The sequence below is a fragment of the Erythranthe guttata genome, chromosome 11 (assembly GCF_056151865.1).
Source record: "Erythranthe guttata isolate IM_541 chromosome 11, IM_541, whole genome shotgun sequence".
NCBI lineage: Eukaryota > Viridiplantae > Streptophyta > Magnoliopsida > Lamiales > Phrymaceae > Erythranthe > Erythranthe guttata.
In genome coordinates this window covers 3,393,765-3,414,758 of record NC_142543.1, presented here as the reverse complement: position 1 = coordinate 3,414,758, position 20,994 = coordinate 3,393,765, and the positions used below count along the sequence as shown (strand labels likewise).

The following is a 20,994-nucleotide window of genomic DNA, read 5'->3' as shown; positions in this document are numbered from 1 at the left end:
CCAAGCTTCTCGCCAGACCTGCCGGAGATGATCATTGCTGCACATGGGGTATTTAATGCACGTCCAATCCACTGACAAGAGCAGGGGAATGTCGTTTCGCCCCCCTACTTTTTGCACCTGCAGCCGCCAATGAAATGACAGATTAAACTGAATTGAAGGTAATTTGGGGTCCGGATGCATAATTACCGCGATGGGACAGGTAAATTAAATTGAAGAATATTTGACGTCCGTCCCTTTCTTTAGTATAAATAGGGGCAGTAAATACAGGAAAACCACAACGAAATCATATACATCAATTACATACAGAAGCATAATATCTTCTTCAGGAAGTTACTAACTTGGCCGTCGGAGTGTTAACTCCGGCCTAAGTCCGGTTCTTTTCTTTCTTGTAGGTTTATCGTAGGCTCCGGTCCAAGTTCAGGCCTACTCAACTTTCTAAACCAGCCCACCACGAATCCAGCCGGATCACTATATTTAATTAATCATTCGTGAAATGGATGACTTAGTTCAAATAAAAACGCGGGGATGCATTGTAGATAAACGTAAATATTAATAAATTTGAGAAAAATAAAAAATGATTTATGAGAATTCTCTAATTTGCCCCTACTAAACAAATTGTTTTATGCGGTGATTAACTAACTATCTTGTGTAACTTTCAATTCCATGGAATCAGAATTCCGTACAACACACACATTCCCATTCCACCCCCAATTCCGATTCCCGTCATACCCTAGCTTCTCTCCTCCCAACCGCGGCGGCGCCTCCTCTCTGTAGAATCTAAGGTGAGTTCAACACTTCTCCGATCTCATTTTCTTCCGATTCACAACTCAAATTTATTCGTCGCATATATTTTTTGTTAATTACCATTAAATACTTCGGCTTTACTCTTCTAATTTGTTTCATTTTCATAGCCCTAATGTTTATCTTCGATCATGGGTTTTCTTTAATTACTATTTTTCCATGAATTATAATAATCGATGGATTCTCATGGTTATTTTGATTTCAGAAAGAAAAAAAAAAATTGAAAATCACCTTAATTTGTTGGTTAGGGTTTGCAATTTTTAAGGTGAAATAAAGGGTGTATTTTAATGCTTATAAACATATCCCTGTAATTTGTAGTATGTTGATTACCTGTGAAAATGTGTGGTATTAGTGTACATCGAGGCTCGAGAATGGGAGATGTGTCGAATCGGCAGCTGAAGAGAAAAGGCGAAGAGAAATCCCCCAAATCGATGAAAAAGAAATGGACTCCAAAGGAAGACGCGGTTTTGATCGCATCGCTTTCCGAGTTATGCAACGCAGGCTGGAAAAGAAAAAACGGAATCTTCAAGAGCGGATACACTTCCGCATTGGAGACGAAACTAAAATCGAGGCTTCCAAATTGCAATATCAAGGCTAGCCCGCATATCGAATCGAGACTTAAACTTTTGAAGAGGCAATATGATGCGATAACCGAAATGCAAGGTGCGCACGGGATTCAATGGAATGATAAAGATAACGTATTGATATGCGAGGATGATGATGTGTGGGACGAGTGGGTCCAGGTATATTTCTTGCTACGGTTACCTGTTTCGTTTTTAATTTGGAATAGATGAAATTGGATTGATTTTGAATTGACTAACTAATTATATGGTTAGTAAGATGTTCGGTTCATTGGATTAGATTTTGTATTGAATCCGTTAAATTCTGGTATAATACGTAATGGGGGTGGAAATTGGAACAGAGTTCTGTTAATTACGATCCAAATATTTCCGATTTTATGGAACAATTTTTTTCATTCCGAATTATGAAATTCGAATTTCTGATTTTCCGATTTTTTTAACGGAGTTGGAAGACATATTTAAATCTGATTTCTGATCGGCTTTAAATTTCCAAAAAAATTGATTTTTTTTACTCTAATGTAATTTCGTCTCGAACGTAGAAGTGTAGCTGCTTTTGAAGTTTCTTTACTTGTTTTGTTTTTCCTAAAGTACTTATTCCTATTGGAATCGATTTTTTTTCTTTATGAAGATTACACTTATAATGTCAATATCATAATGTATTTTATATTATCGGTGAGTAAAAGTTTGGAAATTCCGAATCCCGTCGATTTAAATCCGAATTTTTTCGATTGTGGAACAAGTTTTTCCATTCCAATTTCCGGAATTCCGCTTTCCAAATTTTCCATTTTGTCAGACCGGAAACCGAAATAGCTTTTCACTTCCAAAAAATATGTTTTTTTTTGTGGAAGTGCTAATTTTGATCCGGTCCGTCCGATTGACACTCCTAATACGTAATTTGTCTATAAAACCTCAAACTTACAAAAAAATTAGATGTAATTTGAAGGATAAACAGTCTTCCTCATTTAGTCACCCCTACAAAATTAGTCTCATGGGTACGAAATAATAGCATTTAATTTTATGCTTTCATTTTCGTAGCAGGTTTACGGATGTGGTAACTGAACAAGGTCTTAATTGTTATTTTTTGTACAGATTCATACCGATGCAAAAGGATTAAGGAATAAGCAGTTCCCTTATTACAACGATCTGCATATTTTATTCGGAAATAGAGGCACTAGAAAAGGCGTTTATAATGAAACGGACAGTGATAAAATTCTTGATGACGAGGTAACTATTGCTGCCACAAACTTCATGGTAGTGAACGACACTTTTGAAGAAGATGAAGAAAGAGAATATTCCGAGTCGTATCGGAATAGATCATTTGCCACAGAGTTGGACCTAACACCCAATATCGAACATTACAAGAAGCGAAAATCGCAGAGGGATGTAAATGTAACAACAAATCATTCCGAGGATTCAGCTGAAGAGACGAATAGATCAGATGATGAAAAACAACCTCGTACTCCAAACGTTGGAGATTCGAACAAGAAGAGCTGTAATAGTGAGTGTGAACTGGCGAAGATATTTGGGAGTTTTCTCGATAAATATCAAGAGCATGTTTCTTTGCTGTCTGAAATAATCGGAAGGGAGAAAACTGCGGAGAAAATAGTCTGTGAGAAACGAACGAGGTTAAATGGTGAATTGACGAAATTGCCCAATCTTAGCTTACAAGCTCGGCTTCGAGCTGCAACTTTGATAGTGAGTGATTCTGCGAAACTCGACCTCTTTTACAGTCTTTCAAAAGAGGAAAGAAGAGAGTGGGTTTCTATGTTGCTTACTGGACTTGTGTGATTTTCATTTGTAGGGGAATTTTTGTAAATGTTATATTTATATATATTTATGATAATGATTTTATTTTCGTTTTTCTTTTTTGATGATAATTGCACTTTATTGTGATTATTTAATCTCCAAATGTAAGTACTCATAATTATTTCACGATGCATGATTCTAGGGCTGGGTATGGGTCGGTTTTGTCGGTCATCCGATCCACTGCGGGCCCAATTTTCTTGACCATGTAATTGGTAATTAATCGGCCCATATAGTCGGGGCGGTAATTTTAGCCGACCCATATATGAATGAGTCGGTCGGTGGTTTTCAGTTTACATCAAAGTCGGTTGGTCCGAAATAATTCCAGCTGATTGATAGTTTTCCTAACAACCCACGTGGCATTCTCTTCTGTCTTGGTAGGAAAATTCCAGCTAGATATTTGCTTTTCCACCTATCATTTTTAATTTTGAAATTAATTGTCCATGTTAAAGAATGCAAAATCATTGCACCCTAAGATTAGTAGTTGAACCTAATACTCTACTGTAACTCAACGGCTAGTAACAGTAATGGAATTCAATCCCTAAACCTATTTATTACCCAATTAATTAATTCTCTAGTCCAAACTACTATTCTTTAAAAAAAAAATAAAAAAAAAATATGTGTTGGTAATTTATAGGTCACTTAATATGTTAGTTAGTCGCATGTTAATGTAATGTGGCAATGATATTTAGTTCAATACCTACACAATATGCCTAAAGACATTTTATATGCATACCTACCACCCTTCATTTATTTCAGTATTAATTACAAAAATTATATATTTAAATTAAAAGATTTTCTTGATAACTCTAATTCCACAATATCGGTCATTTTTTAGAATTTTTTTGTTCCATATTATCTGTTACTTTAGATTTCCAACACTCCATTAATTACTTAATTCCAGTTTATAATGTAAGGTCATTTTAGTCTAGAAACATATATTTTCCTAAGATCAAGACACAATTAATAAAATCCTGAATCTTTATGCAAACCTAAAAACACGACGATTAAAAGGGAATGCAGGGAAAAGAAATAAACCTCGAAAGAATATTTCAAAATAAAAAACAAAACAATAAGTTTAAATAATTCATCAAGAATATTTAATGAGAAAGAAAAAAATGTAAAAAGGTATACAGCTCTTACAAGTTACACAAAGTTTGGTTATCCATTACCGCGTTATTCTTTGGTGATCCTCTAAGACCAAATAGTTGACAGCAAATGAGTTTAAAACATTGATTCTCATCAAATTGGCCTAACATCGGATAATTTCACATGCACGCATAAACATGCAAATGCGTGTAAATTGTCCTGTCCAACGATTGGAGCAAGTGAGTTTGTGTCAATCGACTCAAGTTCGAATCCCCTTGCCAACAATTGCTAGGTCGGGCTTGTCACATACGATGAGTGTTGTATAACATAATACAGTGAATATGGCATAGAATAATAGATCATAATATTCGAACTTGCCAACCTAACCTTATAAAAAAAATAATAACCATCACAAATATCTAAATCTATCTAATATACAATAAAAGGGGTATCAGATTCTCACTTCATTTGACTTTTGGCACATCAAACATTTCAAATAGAATAATTTTGCCAGGAAATAGTATCTGCTCTGAATAATAAGTTAAACAAAACAGCTAGAAAAAACTGTGTGTGAGACTTCTCTAGTGTATATATATAATAATGGCAAAAAATGGTAATATATACATTACATCCGATGAAATACACTGATGCAAAAACCCGATTATTCACCCACACGGATGTGTGTGCTTTTTTCGTGTCGATGAACCTGTAACGATAAATCATAAGCACCTAGCACATATCCAAGGATTAGAATTATGACAAATACTAAGAAAAGAAGATGATTAACAGAAATCATATAAAATAAATTAGTCCCACATCAAAAATTTCCTAGTGTGAAGAAAACCCCGCAAATCTCGACTCGTTAAACGACTCTTACTCCACACATAGTACAGGGGATACAAAAATCAACTCTATATACAAAAACCTCACTAATTGGAGTCCAAATTTTCCTCAGAAAACACTGATGAAAAAAGAATGATATAAATTAAGCCCAACATGTAGCAGTGTTTTTAAAAATCATCACACGTCTTTTTTCATCAACCTGTCGGACCAAAATACCCTTAGCTGGGAGCCGAGAAAGACTTCAACCTATACAAAAGCATATATATATATATAGAAGTTATATAAATATATATCAACTCCGTTCGTTTACAGCTCATTCAGTCTCTCTTACGCAATTCCCGGGCAACAAGAATTTCAAATCGTCAGCATTTTCCAAAAGATAAGCGGGAAGATGAACGGCGGAATAAGAATGCGGAATATTCCCCATTTTTCCGATTATTTCCTTAAAAGTGTATTCCTCGGGCAGCATATCGAACAAATCAGCACCTTTGCAAATTACCCTTTGTACCCTCTTAGGGTTCAAGAAATGGGAAAACCTCACACGGTCAACATGGCTATAAGCCTTCATCTTGAATATGAACTCGCTAATCTTGCGAAAGCAAAAGCTACAATGCCACCCCGCATCGGACAAAATCACGTCCGACTGCCTATAGTGAGCGTACCTCGTTTTCCCAGATTGGTACACGTGTACCGAAGCCCGCCAGCTGCTATTGTCCGAAAAGAACTCGAACGAATAGAGATAGTTTTTCAGACGGAGGTGCAAAATCCTAGGTATCTCATCGCACCACCTCAACAGATTAATCGTGTGCCGACTAGGAATTTCGTCCACATCCGACATTATCAATAAATCATCATCTTGAATACCGGCTTGTTTGAGTAGATAATCCAACGCTAGCCTTTGGTAAGCCTCCTCGACAAAGGGGTTTTCGCCCCTCTTGAACCGGCCCGGAACTTGACCGTAAGTCAACCGTGGCTCAAGAAATTTGAATTTGTCTCGAACTGTGGAGAAGACTAACGGCTTGGGTAAACCGGAGAAGGTTGAATTTGACTCGAGCAGTACAAACTCCGATACGTAAGGGTACAACTCCTTCCAGCGGACTTGAAGGAGGTCCACCTCGTTACTGAACAAGACTGCATCGAAGACTCGTCGAGGGTATTCTCGTACATTCCAGCCGTGGAGTCTGCACAGATTCTCCATGGTTACGTTTTCGTGATAGTAGTGGGGGATTTCGTTGAAGGGTTTTGGTGGAGATTCCCACAGTGGGCGTAAAAAGTAGGTGATTTTTTGGCCGTGCACGTATATAAAGAAGATACATGTCGGTACTAGCATGAAGAGGAATAGGTAGGCTTTTATGTCTAGTCCGCGTAGAATGCATTTTAATCTCGACATGCTTAAAGTTCGTGACGAGTCCTGCAGATTTAAGTATCGCACAACATCAATTACAATAGATATACATTTGTATGTAAAGGATGTTAAATTGAATGCAATATTTCATCCAAGCATAAGAACTATTTCGTAGAAAATTACGGGGTTCGATAATATAGCCCAGTCTGTATTCTATAAATTGATTTAAGATTAAAAACACAGGCTTGATTAAGTCCACCATCAATTGCAGAAGAAGCATAAATGAACAGAAAAGGGGAAGAAAAAAATACAGGGAATTAAAATATATATATATATATATATATATATATAGGATCTAGAAACTAACAACATTTTTGCAATTTTTCGAGATTTGTTTTTTGAAAAGGGCTATTCCAGAAACCTAAAAATTCAAACTTTAAACTTTGAATATTCACGAATTTTAAACGAATTGATATTTTTTTTTCCTTTTTCCCCAAAAAAACTGGAAAAATCAATCCAGTACACAAATCCCCATCAAACAATTAAACAAAAGCAAAAATCAAAAATCAAAAATCAAAAATCAAAAAATTCACTCTGAAAACAACGGAAAGAAGAAATCGAATATTTGGTTTTACCTCATCATAAGCGGAGCCGCATATATCATCAGTTTTCTTCGAGCAATAATGAGATCCCCCTTCCGCCATCGTACACACCTTATCACAGAATCTAGATACACTACACATATCTCACCCACACTACTTTCTCTCACTAGAAATCTCTCTCTCTTAATCTCGAGATCGAGTAATAATCAGAAACCCACCACAATCAAATCAAATCGAATTAGAAAAAAAAAACGCAAATGGAAGATTTCAAATCTCAAGCAACTAGGGCGAAATAGAAGAGATGTAAATGCAAATAGCCCTAATTTTGGTTTTCCATCCCCTAATAAACACAAAAAAAATAATTCCCTGAAAATTACCAAAAATAAATAAAAATTAAATAAATAAATAGGGAAAAATCAGAAAAAGGGCTCTGCGTGCAGTTGTAAAGATTACAAGGGAGCCGTTTCTCGTCTTCTACCCCACGTCTACTGGCCGGTTTATAGAGGGTGGAATATCTGACCTGATTTGACTAAAAAGCCCTTCTCCGGATGGGGTTGTTGGTCATTAGACTAGGGGTGTTTTCGTCATTGTGTGTAATGGGATATAATTTGGGGCTTGGTCCCTGTAACGCGTCGATTGACTTGGCTCAGATAAACTTATGCGCGTGCTATTGCGAATTCATAATTTTCCCTTTTTGGGAGGGGTATGAAATAATTATATTAATTAAAATATTTGACTGTATGTTTAGTCTTAATCACACTTTGCATCCTTGAAAAAAATTTAATAGCACTTAGCACCATTAACATACAATAAATTAAACTATTATTTTCTTCCATCCCCAAAATAATTTCTGAGTGTGCAAAATGTGAAAAAAAATAAAAATGACAATGAATTACTAAAAAAACGCTACATTTTTTTATTCTTCCAAATGTCACCAAATTATTCGATTGATGGATTTTTTTTAATTGTAATTAGAGAAAATATTTGATAGAAATCTTTAGAAAAAAACTGTAATTTTCAAATAACTTGATACCTAAATAGCTGAAGTATATTTTTGTTTTTTTGTTTTTGTAAAACATTTTTTGTGAAAAAAACATAATTTAATATGTCGATGAGATGTATTTGTATTTTTGCACGTAGTTTCTAAAAGATTAATGAATTAAAAATAAATGGTTTGATATTTGACATCCTAAAAAACACCAATACCTTCATTAGCTTTAAAAATTCATTCGGTGAGCATTATGCGTGATATATTGTGTTTTGAGGGTGCAAAATACTACAAAAAAAAAAGTTTGAGGGTGCAAAGTGCTAAAAAACTATCAGGGTGTAAAGTGGAATTAACCTAAATAATTAAAAAAGAAAAGGAGTAATAATATTTGAAATGTCCGATCTTAGTCACTCGTGGCAAGTGGAATTTTTCTAATTTCCTAAATGAGTTTTTAATTTGCTTCGGTCGACTTCTCCAATGAGAGGGTTTAGGAGGGGCCAAATTGTAATTTTTAACGACTTATCACATATTGATGATTCTAAATTATTGTGATTTGGATGAAGTTTTGATTGCAATTTATTTGTGTTCAACTTTTATGCTACTCAACTTTTATACATTGACCAATCTAATATATAAATTAATAATGTCTAAAAACAATTCTTCAAATCATGGTACGTTACATTTATGATTCATCATAAATTATAAAGACTTATAATATATAATTTGATTTTCTTTTGTTTCTTGTTGAAGTTAAGAACAGCACATTTAATCTCATTCCTCAATTTTTCTTAATATGGTAAGAACAATCAGTGTACTTTGGTCATAATTTAAACAATAAAATGTTTAATAGCGTTGCTGCTGTAAGAGCTTCCATTTGGGAAACGGGTTTTATAGTACCATTTTCAACTTCATCATCTTTATAAGTTCTCAAGATGATGTCAATTATTTATTTGTCAGTCAACATCTCTGAATATAGTTCCAACATTCATTTTGTTAGGACAATTGAACTCATTGATTAGAGTTTACAATTTTTGGGTAATTACTAATTTCATAATCTAACGATTCGTTAATGTTTGAATAATAGCTTGTTATTATAAGATGCCAAACAAAAATATCAAACGGCGGCACATGATCTAAATAATCATTGACATTTTCTTGGAGGCCAAAATAGTATTTTCATCTCATATTCGAATATAATTATGTATATTCCATGCTCAAATTTTGTTTGTCATACTAATCACTAATCACTTTTCAATTGAAATCAAAAATAAATAAAGGAAAGAAAAGCAAAAAACACTACTTGTAGCCCAACGACTTTGTCACTTTGCTATTATCAGTTATTTTTCTTGCTCAACTAATTTGTATTTAGGGCAAATCAGTTACGATTAAATTACGAAAAGAAAAAAATATTGCATATTTGGGTAATTACAACCAACCCTCTTACATATGTATTTTCTTCTGAAAAAATTCTCGTTCAGTAGATAAATTTAATACCGCAAGAATGGATGTACATAATTGAAACGGGTAGTTATAATCACCAAAACGACAGGGATTTCGTCGTAATTGGACCTTACCTGACGTAAATTGACATAGTATTTATAAATATGTATACATCAGTAGAATAAATGTCAGCTTATATTTGCTAGTTGCTCCTTAATTGCTTGGTGAGAGACGTATATGCAACTGCACGTCAGTGGAAATTCAATGTTGTAAGAAATAACCACTTCTTTTTGGGATTATTTGTCGAAACCCCCTCGTCACATATGTGCACTTACAATGGGCCCAAATTTATTTTGCATTTTTAAGATAAATCCAAAACACTTTTTATTAATAAAAAATAATTAAATATCACTATTATACCCTTACTCTATTCTAAATCACGTTACCAATAAATCCACAAATCTCGCTTTTGATTTTCCGTAGATATCACGTTCCCAGTTAACGCACAAATCTCTCTTCCGCCTCTCTCTTCTTTTCGATGATTCTTCCTCCATTACGACAATACAATCGGCTGAAGATGATGATTGGGGTTTCAGATACGAGGCGTTTGATTTGCATCGCGGTGGACTTGGCGTCATCTATGGCGAGAGGCGAGGCGGTGGTTGGATTTAGTTGCAGGCGGACGCCGCCGTTTAACACCCTATGACGACGGAGGCCTTGCATCAGAAATACTTCTGACGGTCGGAGGAGGAATCGTGGTAGGTGGTGACGCAGATAACGGGCTGCTTGATTTCGGGGTTGTAAAGGTCGTGTGTCATTGTTCATCATTAGTGAAAATTAAAAAAACTAAAAAATAAATAAGCTTCTTCTTTTTAAATAATGATTTCAAATTCCAAAACTGCAGCCCAACTACATACATGGATATGAATAGAGACAGAAAACTCAGCAATGTCGTTTTCGAGTTTGTTGACTTATTCAGGTTCTGCATTTCATGCCCCCTGCGTCAATAAATACAGAGCAATTCCAAATTAAGTGGATTTATGTATAGTGAAATTACGTTTTTTCCTACATTTTTTGTGCGAGCATTTCTTGCATTTTTTTTCTGGACATAATAGTGGTTTACGTTTCAAATAGGGATTTTCGAATAGTGGATTTATGTATAGTGAATTTACGTTTTTTTCCGTTTGTTATTTTTTAGTTGTGTTACTAGTGTGGATTTCAATAAGTTTGTTGTGGGTTGTGTTTTACAGTGATTTTATAGTAATTTTACAATGGTTTTCGATAAATTCGTAGTAGTTTCTACTGAGTATATAGTGCATTTTAATTTTTGTAACCCGAGTGGGAAAAAAATTAAGTGGATTTCACTAGTTTAATAGTGGTTTTCGATGAACATGTAGTGAATTACACTAATTTAACAGTGGATTTAACTAATTTAATAGTGGTTTCGATGAACATGTAGTGAATTACACTAATTTAACAGCGAGTTACACTAATTTAATAGCGGGATTACATTAATATTAATGTGGATTATGCTTATTTTATAGTAATTTTTACTTTATTTTCATAGTGGTTTTCGATAAATTTAGTGGTTTTCAATTATTATGTAATGGATTTTTTTTATATAAAATATGAACGATTTAAAAAAACTGAAATAAAATAGAAAATAAAAAATAAAAAAATAAAAAAATAACAAAGTTTTGTTTTAAATTTTGAAAAAAAAAATTTGAAATAAAATAAACTATTAAAAAAAATAAAAATAAAAATAAAAATAAAAATGGAAAAACATTAAGATTGCTGCGTGAGATATGGAGAGAATATTGCGGGTGGGTGAGATAGTTGAGAGAAATAAGGGATTTGAATATTTAATTTTTTTTAATGATTTTCCATAATAATATAATATGGTAACTTTGACTAATAGTAAATAGGGACATTTTGGATGATTTGAGTCAATTGGATTTATAACAAAAATCAATTTAAAAAAATGGATTTATTAAGAAGTTAAAATTGAATGAGGGGGTTTTGTCAAATAGCCCCCTTCTTTTTTCTTTTTTTTTTTGGTTCAAAGTCGGTCAACTGGGCCTATTACTTATGTTCTTATTTCTTAATAATAGTACGTACTACATTCAATGCATTACGTATTACATAAATTAGTTCAATGTCAAGTGTCTTATTATTTGTTACTATCAAACATACACATTGTCACTTTACTTGGTGTCAACTATGATGTTTCATGTCGTATTTACTATCAACCTCGACATTATTGTCTTATTATAGGTTTTGGGTTTTGGATTCAAATTTTCGGATTTTGGGTTTTCGAGTTTCGAGTTTTTGAGTTTTTGGATTTTCGGTTTTTTGGGTTCTCGGATTTTCTGGTTTATGGATTTTGAATTTCGGATTTTCGGGTTTCGAGTTTTGATTTTTCTGATTCTCGAGTTTTTGGGTTCTTGTGTTTGCTGGTTTTTGGATTTCGAGTTGAATTTTCAATTTATTATTATTATTATTATTGGAAGCAGGGGCGAGTCCACCCAAGGGCTAGGGTGGACTCAAGCCCCCCCTCACTTCCCAATTTTTTCCTATATATATACTATTTAATTTTTTAGCCTATTTAATTATATTATTTAAGCCCACTTATTGTTAGTCCACTTACTCAAATCTCCCATATATGACTTGCTCTCATCTTCTATTTTTCAACTTCATTACGTTTCTTGAAAGAAAAAAAAAAAAAAAAAACTTTGTTCACTCCCACAGTCACACTAATAGCAATTAAATTGCCACTCACTGACGATCTTTTTACCATTTGACAACTTCTCTGTGTTAATTTGATAATCGACTTGATATTCATGTTTCTTAAATTTTCATAGCAATTTAGCTTTCGCGATTCGTTTTGGTATTATATTCTGAAAGTGAAGGAAAAAAAATTCATATCGAATTTTCATCTCAAATTTCTTTCGTAGCAAAATTTTTTTCGGGGGCTGCCCCCGAACCCCCGTCTTTTTAAGCCCCCCTCACCATACTTTCTGACCTCGCCACTGATTGGAAGATTCAGCTCTGAAGCTTGTAGGCTATATCTATAACTTGAAATTGCTTCCTCTAGTCAATAATAAAAGAAAATTTTTAGTAGCCGTAGTGAAATATATATCTTTCAAACTTTGTTTATATACGATACAGCAGAATTTCGATAAATTAATAACTTCTCTTAAATAATAATTTATTTCGGTCTCATGTCGACGAGAACGTGTGATTACAATCTTATGATATTTCAATTGGACAATTAAAGTTTGGAAGATTTATCACGTTACGTCTCAATAAACCAAAATTAAAGGTCAATTGTTAAATAATTGCAAGATGGTCTAAAAAGTTACTGAATGACCAAATATGAGGTCAATCAATTATTTAATTAATTGTTGTCTCATCTTATAAGTTACTACAAAACTACGAGCTCCTAATAATTGATTTTTTCTTTTTCTTTTTTTCGATCCCGTTTAGATTTTTATAGTGGATTTATTTGATTTTTTGTGACTGAGTCTACAATTATAAGTGCAATTTGACTGTTTCTCATTCATAGTGGTCCAACTTCCGATAACCCCTTATTCTGAAATGGTCAATTATTTGTCACTTGTTTATTGCCTATTAAAACATTAATCCTTATCTACTTATTATATAGGGGTCTTTAGCAATAAACCCCTTGGATGAGTAATAAATGGTGATATGTCCAACCCTTAAATCTTTCTTTGTGATAAACCCCTATAAATATTAATTCCAATACTACCCTTCTGAAATTAGAAAATCTCCTACCAAAAAATAATTCATCCCAGTAATACACGTCCCTTTCCTTAAATAATGCAAAAATAATAGTAATTTTTTTCCAACTCAATATTCAAATCCCTTGAAATTAGCCAACTAATTAAAAAAATAAAAAATCACCTTAATATACTCCATAAAATCACCCAACAAATTAAAAAAAAAAAGAAAAATTGCTTCTTCACATACAAAATCAAAACCCACGTGCAAAAGAAGTTTTTTTTTTTTAATTATTTTTTTGTTCATATTTTTTTAATATTTTCTTAAATTCTTTTAAACGAAAAACTGATTTTTTTTCCCGACAAGTTTACTACGCCGAATATGACTATAGTTGAATAAGATTATAGGCATATTTTCTTAATTTTTTTTAACGAAAAATTGATTTTTTTTCCCCGACAAGTGTACTACGCCGAATATGACTATAGTTGAATAAGACTATAGTCTAATATGACTATATGTGACTATATCAACTGTAGTCATATTCTTTCTTTATATTGCATTTTTTAAAATTTGTAACTTCAAAATTCCAATTATATAGTGAGGTAAAGTGATGTTTATCAAATTATATAAAACAACTAAAATTCCCTATTGTTTAGGGAAACAATCAATCAACATCCACACAAAAAGATCACAAAAAATCACAATTTGAATCTTGTTATTACAAGTCAACTTGAAACGAGAATATAGAACATATTCGAATATGACTACAATGATATTCAACAGTAGTCATATTCGAAAAATACATAAATATGACTATAGTCATGTTGCTGCTACTGTACATATTTGAACTGTATTTTCAGATTTGGAAAAAAAGAAAAAAGAAGGAGAAATTGAAAAATACATAAATAAAAAAATTGATAAAAAATCATTATATACATATATATCGACTCCACTAACTCAATTATGATGATAGGCTCCCTCTCTCTCTCCAATATTTAAACACATGCACACAGTCACAATGAAAAAACCTTAAATGCCAAAAGTAATCATGAGTTGCTGAGAAACTTCCAAGAACACGAAAACAGAAAGTAGCAAAAAAAATCGAATAGTCACATTCGAACCAAACTGTAGTCACGTTGATGTTGCTGCTTCAGATCTGGAGAGAAAAAAAAAAGAAAAAAATTAAAAATAACGAAAGGAAGGTGGTGTGATATGTATGAGGCGACAACATGAGTTTTTTGGGAGGTTTGACACCATAGCAAGTCTTGACGGCATTCGAACCAGACTGTAGCCAAAAAAAAAATGAATAGTCACATTCGAACCAGACTGTAGTCACGTTGATGTTGCTGCTTCAGATCTGGAGAGAAAAAAAAAGAAAAAAATCGAAAATAACGCAAGGAAGGTGATGTGATGTGTAGGAGGCGACAACATGAGTTTTTTGGGAGGTTTGACACCGTAGCAAGTCTTGACGGCATTCGAACCAGACTGTAGAAAAAAAAAATCGAATAGTCACATTCGAACCAGACTGTAGTCACGTTGATGTTGCTGCTTCAGATCTGGAGAGAAAAAAAAAGAAAAAAATCGAAAATAACGAAAGGAAGGTGGTGTGATGTGTAGGAGGCGACAACATGAGTTTTTTGGGAGGTTTGACACCGTAGCAAGTCTTGACGGCACAACCCTAGACGGCGGCTGTGATCTCGGTGGTTGGGTGAGTGGATAATGGCGGTGATGTGAAAAGGAGGGAGGAGGGCGGCGACGCTGGTGTAAATCTCAAATGCAAGCGGCAGCGGCAGATCTGCAAAGAAGAATACGGAAAAAAAAAAAAAAGAGAGGAAATAGAGATTACGAGAGAACAGAGAGAGTTTCACGTGAGAGAGAACGGCAAAGAATAAGGGGAAAAAACTGTTGTTAAGGGTAATTATGTCTTATCCTATCTTAATAAGGGGGTCTCACTAATTAAGATTGGGATATGGGTGTGGGAAAAAGTTTAAAAAGTCAAGTGGGTTTTTTACATAATATTTTCCATTTTAGGGGGGGATTGCATATTTCCCCTATTATATATAGGGTAAATTACAAAACCCCTGAGATATGGTCAAATTACAAAATCCCCCCATGTTTGGGTAATTACAATCACCTCTCAACTATAAATTTTTTTACACGTCCATTCTTGCGGTTTCAAATTTAGTGGAATCTTTAGATTATATGGAATATTCTAAATCCTCTACCCGTTTTATCGCATTCGAGCTCCACATTTTGAAGCAAGATGATCATAAGATGTGTTTTTTGGCTTGTATATATCAGATTGTGGTGCATCAGAAACTGTATTTTTGCACAAAACGAGTACAAAATAGAGAGCATTCCACGGAATCTAGATGATTATGTTGAATTTGACATCATAAAGGGTGGAGGTGTAAGAAGATTCATAGTTGAGGGGATATATGTAATTATCCAAACAAGAGGGAGTTTTTTCATAATTTGACCATACCTCAGGGAGGTGTTTGTAATTTACCCTTATATATAAAACGTGTGAAACATAATTTTTTTTACTGCAGTTTACATCTCTCATATAATTTACGTGTTATTGCACGAGAGTATATTGTAATCCTTGAAAGAAATTGTGATGTGCAGTAAGTTTGAGCTATCAATTATAAATGCTTATGTTGTTTTAAGCATTATTAGCGATAAAAGCACATGAAAACTATCGTGAGATGGAATGGAATCGAAGGGCTGTAGTATATGAATCGAGCGAAAAATCGTAATATTTGGATACAAACGAATACACGCGCTATTGGTTCGAGACTCGATATTGTATCAAAGCACAACAAATAAAAGGTCATAATTTGAATCCCAGCGCCTCTTACTTCAAATATTTCAGTGCAAGATTTATTATTATTATTATTATTATTATTATTATTATTATTATTATTATTATTATTATTATTATTATTATTATTATTATTATTATTATTATTATTATTATTATTATTATTATTATTATTATTATTATTATTATTTATCCTTTATTTATTTATTTTTCTTATATACAATTTATTTGAAAATAAGGAGGCAAAATAAATAAAAAGAAGAAAGAGATTGATGAGTGGACCACATATACAAAATTAGTATGCAACTGGAAAAATCCTTCTCATTTCCTCTTCATTTCTTTGTAGTTTCATAATTTGGGTCAACTTCATTTTTCTTACTTCACTTCTCTTTTAACCTATTGCCCAAAATTTATATTATATATGTAAATTGCGCCACCATGTCCTTCAAGTTAAGTATAATTACACAAACATCCCATCATCTACAACTATAAGCGACCACCTTCTCCTCTCCTTTAACCTATCTACAACTTTTTAGGATGTAGTTGCCAAATAAACATAGTTTGAGGGATGTAGATGCAAATTATTATTATTATTCTACATGTCATATATTAATCTATATTGCATTATTTAAAATTTATAAAATCTACTTATTTCGTAGATACCACTAAAAAAATTAAGACGGTTGTCCAAAAATTTCGTAAACTTTTAGTTCATCCACTAAATCTTCGGCTGATCTCCAATCGAAAAATTCCAATTCCACCCTTGATCAAATCAAATCAACTCATATGGTTATCCATATTTGTTCATGGATGCACTTAAACATCATCAATCAATCAATTGTGTTGACAAAGTTGATTTCTTTACAATCAACTAAGGAGTTTTTTTATATTGAATATGACAAATACATCACGATTATTAGCTTATATCTAATTTCCAAAATTTGGAAGTATTTATTTTTTTCTCAATAGTAGACTATATATATATATCAGTGTTCTAAAAATCGGCCGAGGCGGCCGATTAATCGGCCGCCTCGGCCGAGGCGGTCCAAAACCTTTACGATTTTAGTGTAAAGGTTTGAAAAATCGGTTTTTTGCCTATGAGGCGGTTTTAGGCGGTCTGAGTCGGTCCAAGGCGGTCTGAGTCGGTCCGAGGCGGTTCGAGGCGGTCAAACCTTTAAGGCGGGTCAAACTCGGTGGCAAAAAATCGGTCAAAAATCGGTTAAAAATCGGTTTTTATATTTTTATTTTTATTTTTTTTTATTTTTTTTATTTTATAATTCAATATAAAAGTTGGATTTTAATAAAAGAAAATATGAGTTTATGCCTTATTTTGTTTATGTTGATTGTTATTGTTAAAGAACTAATGATGTATGCCACGAATGTTCAAGAATAAATGTAAATTCAAAAAATTTGTTTTTTTATTTATATTTTATAAGGATATTTATGTATTATGATCTTATGATTATTAAACTTTTATTATGTTATTAGGATATATACATGATGGAGATATAACTATGTTTAAATATCTTTTTACATATGTTTGGAGTATTTATAAATAATATTTAAAAATATATTATATTAAATTTTAAAAACCGATTTATTTCCGATTTATCACCGATTAATCACCGCCGCACCGATTAATCGTGAGTCGGTGCCTGACCGACTCGGACCCGATTACCGATTTTTACAACCTTGATATATATATATATATATATATATATATATATATATATATATATATATATATATATATATATATATATATATAAATTGCTGCAAAGTTTGCATAATGAATTAATTTTCTTGTTGCATTGGATGAATCAATGCCAACCTGATCCACTATGTTCATATTAATTTCTTTGATTAGATATTAGAGTGCTGCCCTTAACTAATTCACAAATTATTATTGTTAAGTTTATATTAGAGTATATAAACAACTTTCTATATACCCTTAAAAAGAAAATTAAAAACTTGAGCAAATTTCTAATGATCAATTAAAAATCATCGAGAAGTAACTTATTCCACTGTTGTTGATTTATTTGGAACTAATTTGCAAATAATTAATCCCATAAATGATTAAGGCCCCGTTTGGTTGCCAAGATAAACCATGATTAACTAAATAGTTGGACTTAATTTGATGTTTGGTATCCTCAATAACTTGCCGGGTCGACCCGCCAAAATTATATAATCATGGCTTATCTTGCCTTATCTTGGCTTATCTTGCCTTTTAATGAGTTTTTTTTGTTGCACCTTTCAAGCTCCAATAAAATAATTGGGTCTCATTAAATTATTTGATCTTATCTTGACTAATCTTATCTTGCCAACCAAACGAGGCCTAAAGGTATATTAAAACATTTAAAGATGATGTAATTTATTATCCCAATGAAGTAAAGAGTTCCTTCAAAAAATAAAGGAAAAAATAAATAATATATTAAGTGGTTCTTCAACTGTGAAATTCACTTTAAAAGAGTTGGATTTTCATCAGGAGAGTTGGTACCTAACTTTTATCAATAGGATAAAGGTCTATGGTTCGAATAATCCTCCTTCCCTATTTCCCCTTGTAATGGACTTGAATTTACTCAAAAAAAAAATTTAAATAATACTTAAAAAATTATGAACGTTAACATATGTGCTAATAAAAGTAGTAGGGACATATAATTAAATAATGGAGTATTTAAGGTGGCTTTAATTTATTTCTCCATAATTATTGCATCCATTCTCTTGGCTTTTTACTTTTTAGTCAACGCAACTTCATTGCCGTTGAAGATGTGCTCCTACATCCTAATTAATGGTTCACACTTTGTTGTTGTTTAGGAAATACATAAAAAATTAACAAAAAAAGTTCCCTACTTTTGGTAAAATAGAACTTAAACTGACCATTAGATTTATAAATAAAAAACGAACTGAATCGACTTGTGAGCTCGATGAGCCGACTCTAAAAAATTCGAATTCGAACTTTCAGACGAGTCGAGTTCGAGGGTTTATTTGTTGCCAAAACAGCTTAAACCACCGCGGAGTTGGTTATGTATGGCCGAATTTGAGCGAACATTAACGCAGTTAGTTGTAGGTGGCCAGATCTAGTCATGGGTTGTCGAATAGATGTGGTGGATTGCCAAATCTAGAGAAGAAAAAATGGAAAAACTTCAGATTTTGACATTTAAAACGAAATGTGAATAAAAATAAAAGAGTCTTGAAGATTTAAAAATATAAATAAAATAGTATTTTTTCTTACAAAATTACATCCTAATCCAATTGCATTGCATAGTCTCTAATTTGTGGAAATCGACAATATATTGAACTACGTTTATTTTTATTAAAGTCCATAAATTTTATTTATTTTGTGTTATTTCCTATCAACAACCTTAAAAAATAATGTGTGGGATGCTCTTTCCATGAATCCCCAAAAGAATTTCAATTAACCCAAACAGGCTTAAATTGGTATAAGCCCAAACAGGCCCAAGTTGTTAATTAAATGGGCTTGCACAATAATTGTGCTATAATCTGTGCTTAAACAATCAAATTAGCCTTTTGTAAAACGTGCTTGGATATATTATAAAAGTAACACAATTATGTTACTAAAAGTCTTTAGTTCAAAATAATCAAAAGACCAATATAATAATTAATTATAGTAAAAAACATCCGTTCAAAAACATCCACAACTTGTTTATCAAGCTTAAAAATATACATCACGATTATAAAATATTTTTCAATATTTGGAAATCCAGACCTGACCAGCTAGTTGAACAGCGAACAGTTGTCTTGCTCGGTCCGATTTGACCGGTTGAACTGCAATATTGGAACCTGAGTTTTTGGCGTATTTTTAAATAAAAAAACAAAACGGCTAAACGAAGTCTTTTTTACTGCCCATTTGAAGAAAAGAAAAACACTAATTCAGAATAAAAAACTTTGAAATTGGAAGACAGTATTTTAGATTACAATTCCTATGTTTGTTGATATGTTGTGTGGTGTAAACAATGGTTTACCTTTTAATTGAAAATGAGTAATAAGTTAATGTATGTGAAAAAAAAAAAATATGCTTCATTTGCTATGAAAACTAAATACAAATAATTGTAAAATGAAAATGAAAACACCGGTTGAACCCTCGCCCAATAACTTATCGAGTATGATTTTTAAAACATTTTGTATTTTCTGTCTAATGTAATACATTTGCAAATAAATGTACCAAATTTATAGGGAATTAAATTATCGTAACCAATAATATTTGGAATTGAGTCCAATTGGATTCGATGGATACCTAACCTAAAAAATAGGTCAACTCTCAAGTCATAGGGTGTGGTTCGGTGGGTGGGTGGTTCAATCCCACACGATTTTTTCTACCCGAATAGCAAGTTTGCACGTGTGGCATAAATTAAAATAAAAATAAAAATCATATGATTTTTTTTTTATTTAACTAAAAAATCTTCAATTTTTTTTTTTTTTTTTTTTTTGTATTTTTGGCAGTGAAATGTTCCCTTAACAACAGGCCATTTAACTCTTTCACTTGCAACAAAGGTTGCAATAGTTTAGACAATCCCATGCGTGTACACATGGCTTATGTCCACAATTTTATTTATTTATTTATTTACTTTTATTATTAATTTTTTTTTTGTCCTAAAACAACCAAGCAATTGATGAAGCTATTTATGTATTTTTGCATGAATTTTGGGTAACAATTTTACAGCACTCTAGCTAGAAATTATTAAAGATGGACCCAAAATATGGCTGGCAATTCTATTATTTTGTCTCCTCAATTTCTACATTCATTGTGGCTATATATATCCCGAATTTATATCTATCGTTTATTTACAAACACTCACGGAGAATTTTACGATACAATAATTTGTAAGAGAATTTGAAGGTTATATATAATAATTGGACAGCCGAATTAATTTCGATTCGTTTATACTTAGGTTGGTGTTTGCAGAAGCTTTTAGAAA

At 32.4% G+C, this 20,994-nt stretch overlaps 2 protein-coding genes and 1 long non-coding RNA gene across 3 annotated transcripts; 1 reads left to right on the top strand and 2 right to left on the bottom strand.

Moving 5' to 3' along the window:
* Positions 1-641: 641 nt before the first annotated feature.
* LOC105965564 (uncharacterized) lies at positions 642-3,250 on the top strand. The gene is made up of 3 exons (XM_012990127.2): positions 642-782; positions 1,154-1,544; positions 2,472-3,250. Exons 2-3 carry the CDS (start codon positions 1,173-1,175, stop codon positions 3,168-3,170), a joined length of 1,071 nt encoding a protein of 356 aa, XP_012845581.2. The 5' UTR covers positions 642-782; positions 1,154-1,172; the 3' UTR covers positions 3,171-3,250.
* A 1,803-nt stretch (positions 3,251-5,053) lies between these two features.
* Positions 5,054-7,706, bottom strand: LOC105965530 (uncharacterized). The gene is made up of 2 exons (XM_012990088.2): positions 7,098-7,706; positions 5,054-6,528 (listed from the first exon to the last, which is right to left on the bottom strand). The coding sequence occupies exons 1-2, from the start codon at positions 7,203-7,205 to the stop codon at positions 5,431-5,433; spliced, it is 1,206 nt and encodes a 401-aa protein (XP_012845542.1). The 5' UTR covers positions 7,206-7,706; the 3' UTR covers positions 5,054-5,430.
* Positions 7,707-18,699: 10,993 nt separating this feature from the next.
* Positions 18,700-20,202, bottom strand: LOC148766794 (uncharacterized). Its single transcript, XR_016034396.1, has 2 exons — positions 19,785-20,202; positions 18,700-19,175 (listed from the first exon to the last, which is right to left on the bottom strand). It is a non-coding gene; the product is annotated as an uncharacterized LOC148766794 (long non-coding RNA).
* Between the last annotated feature and the right edge of the window lie 792 nt (positions 20,203-20,994).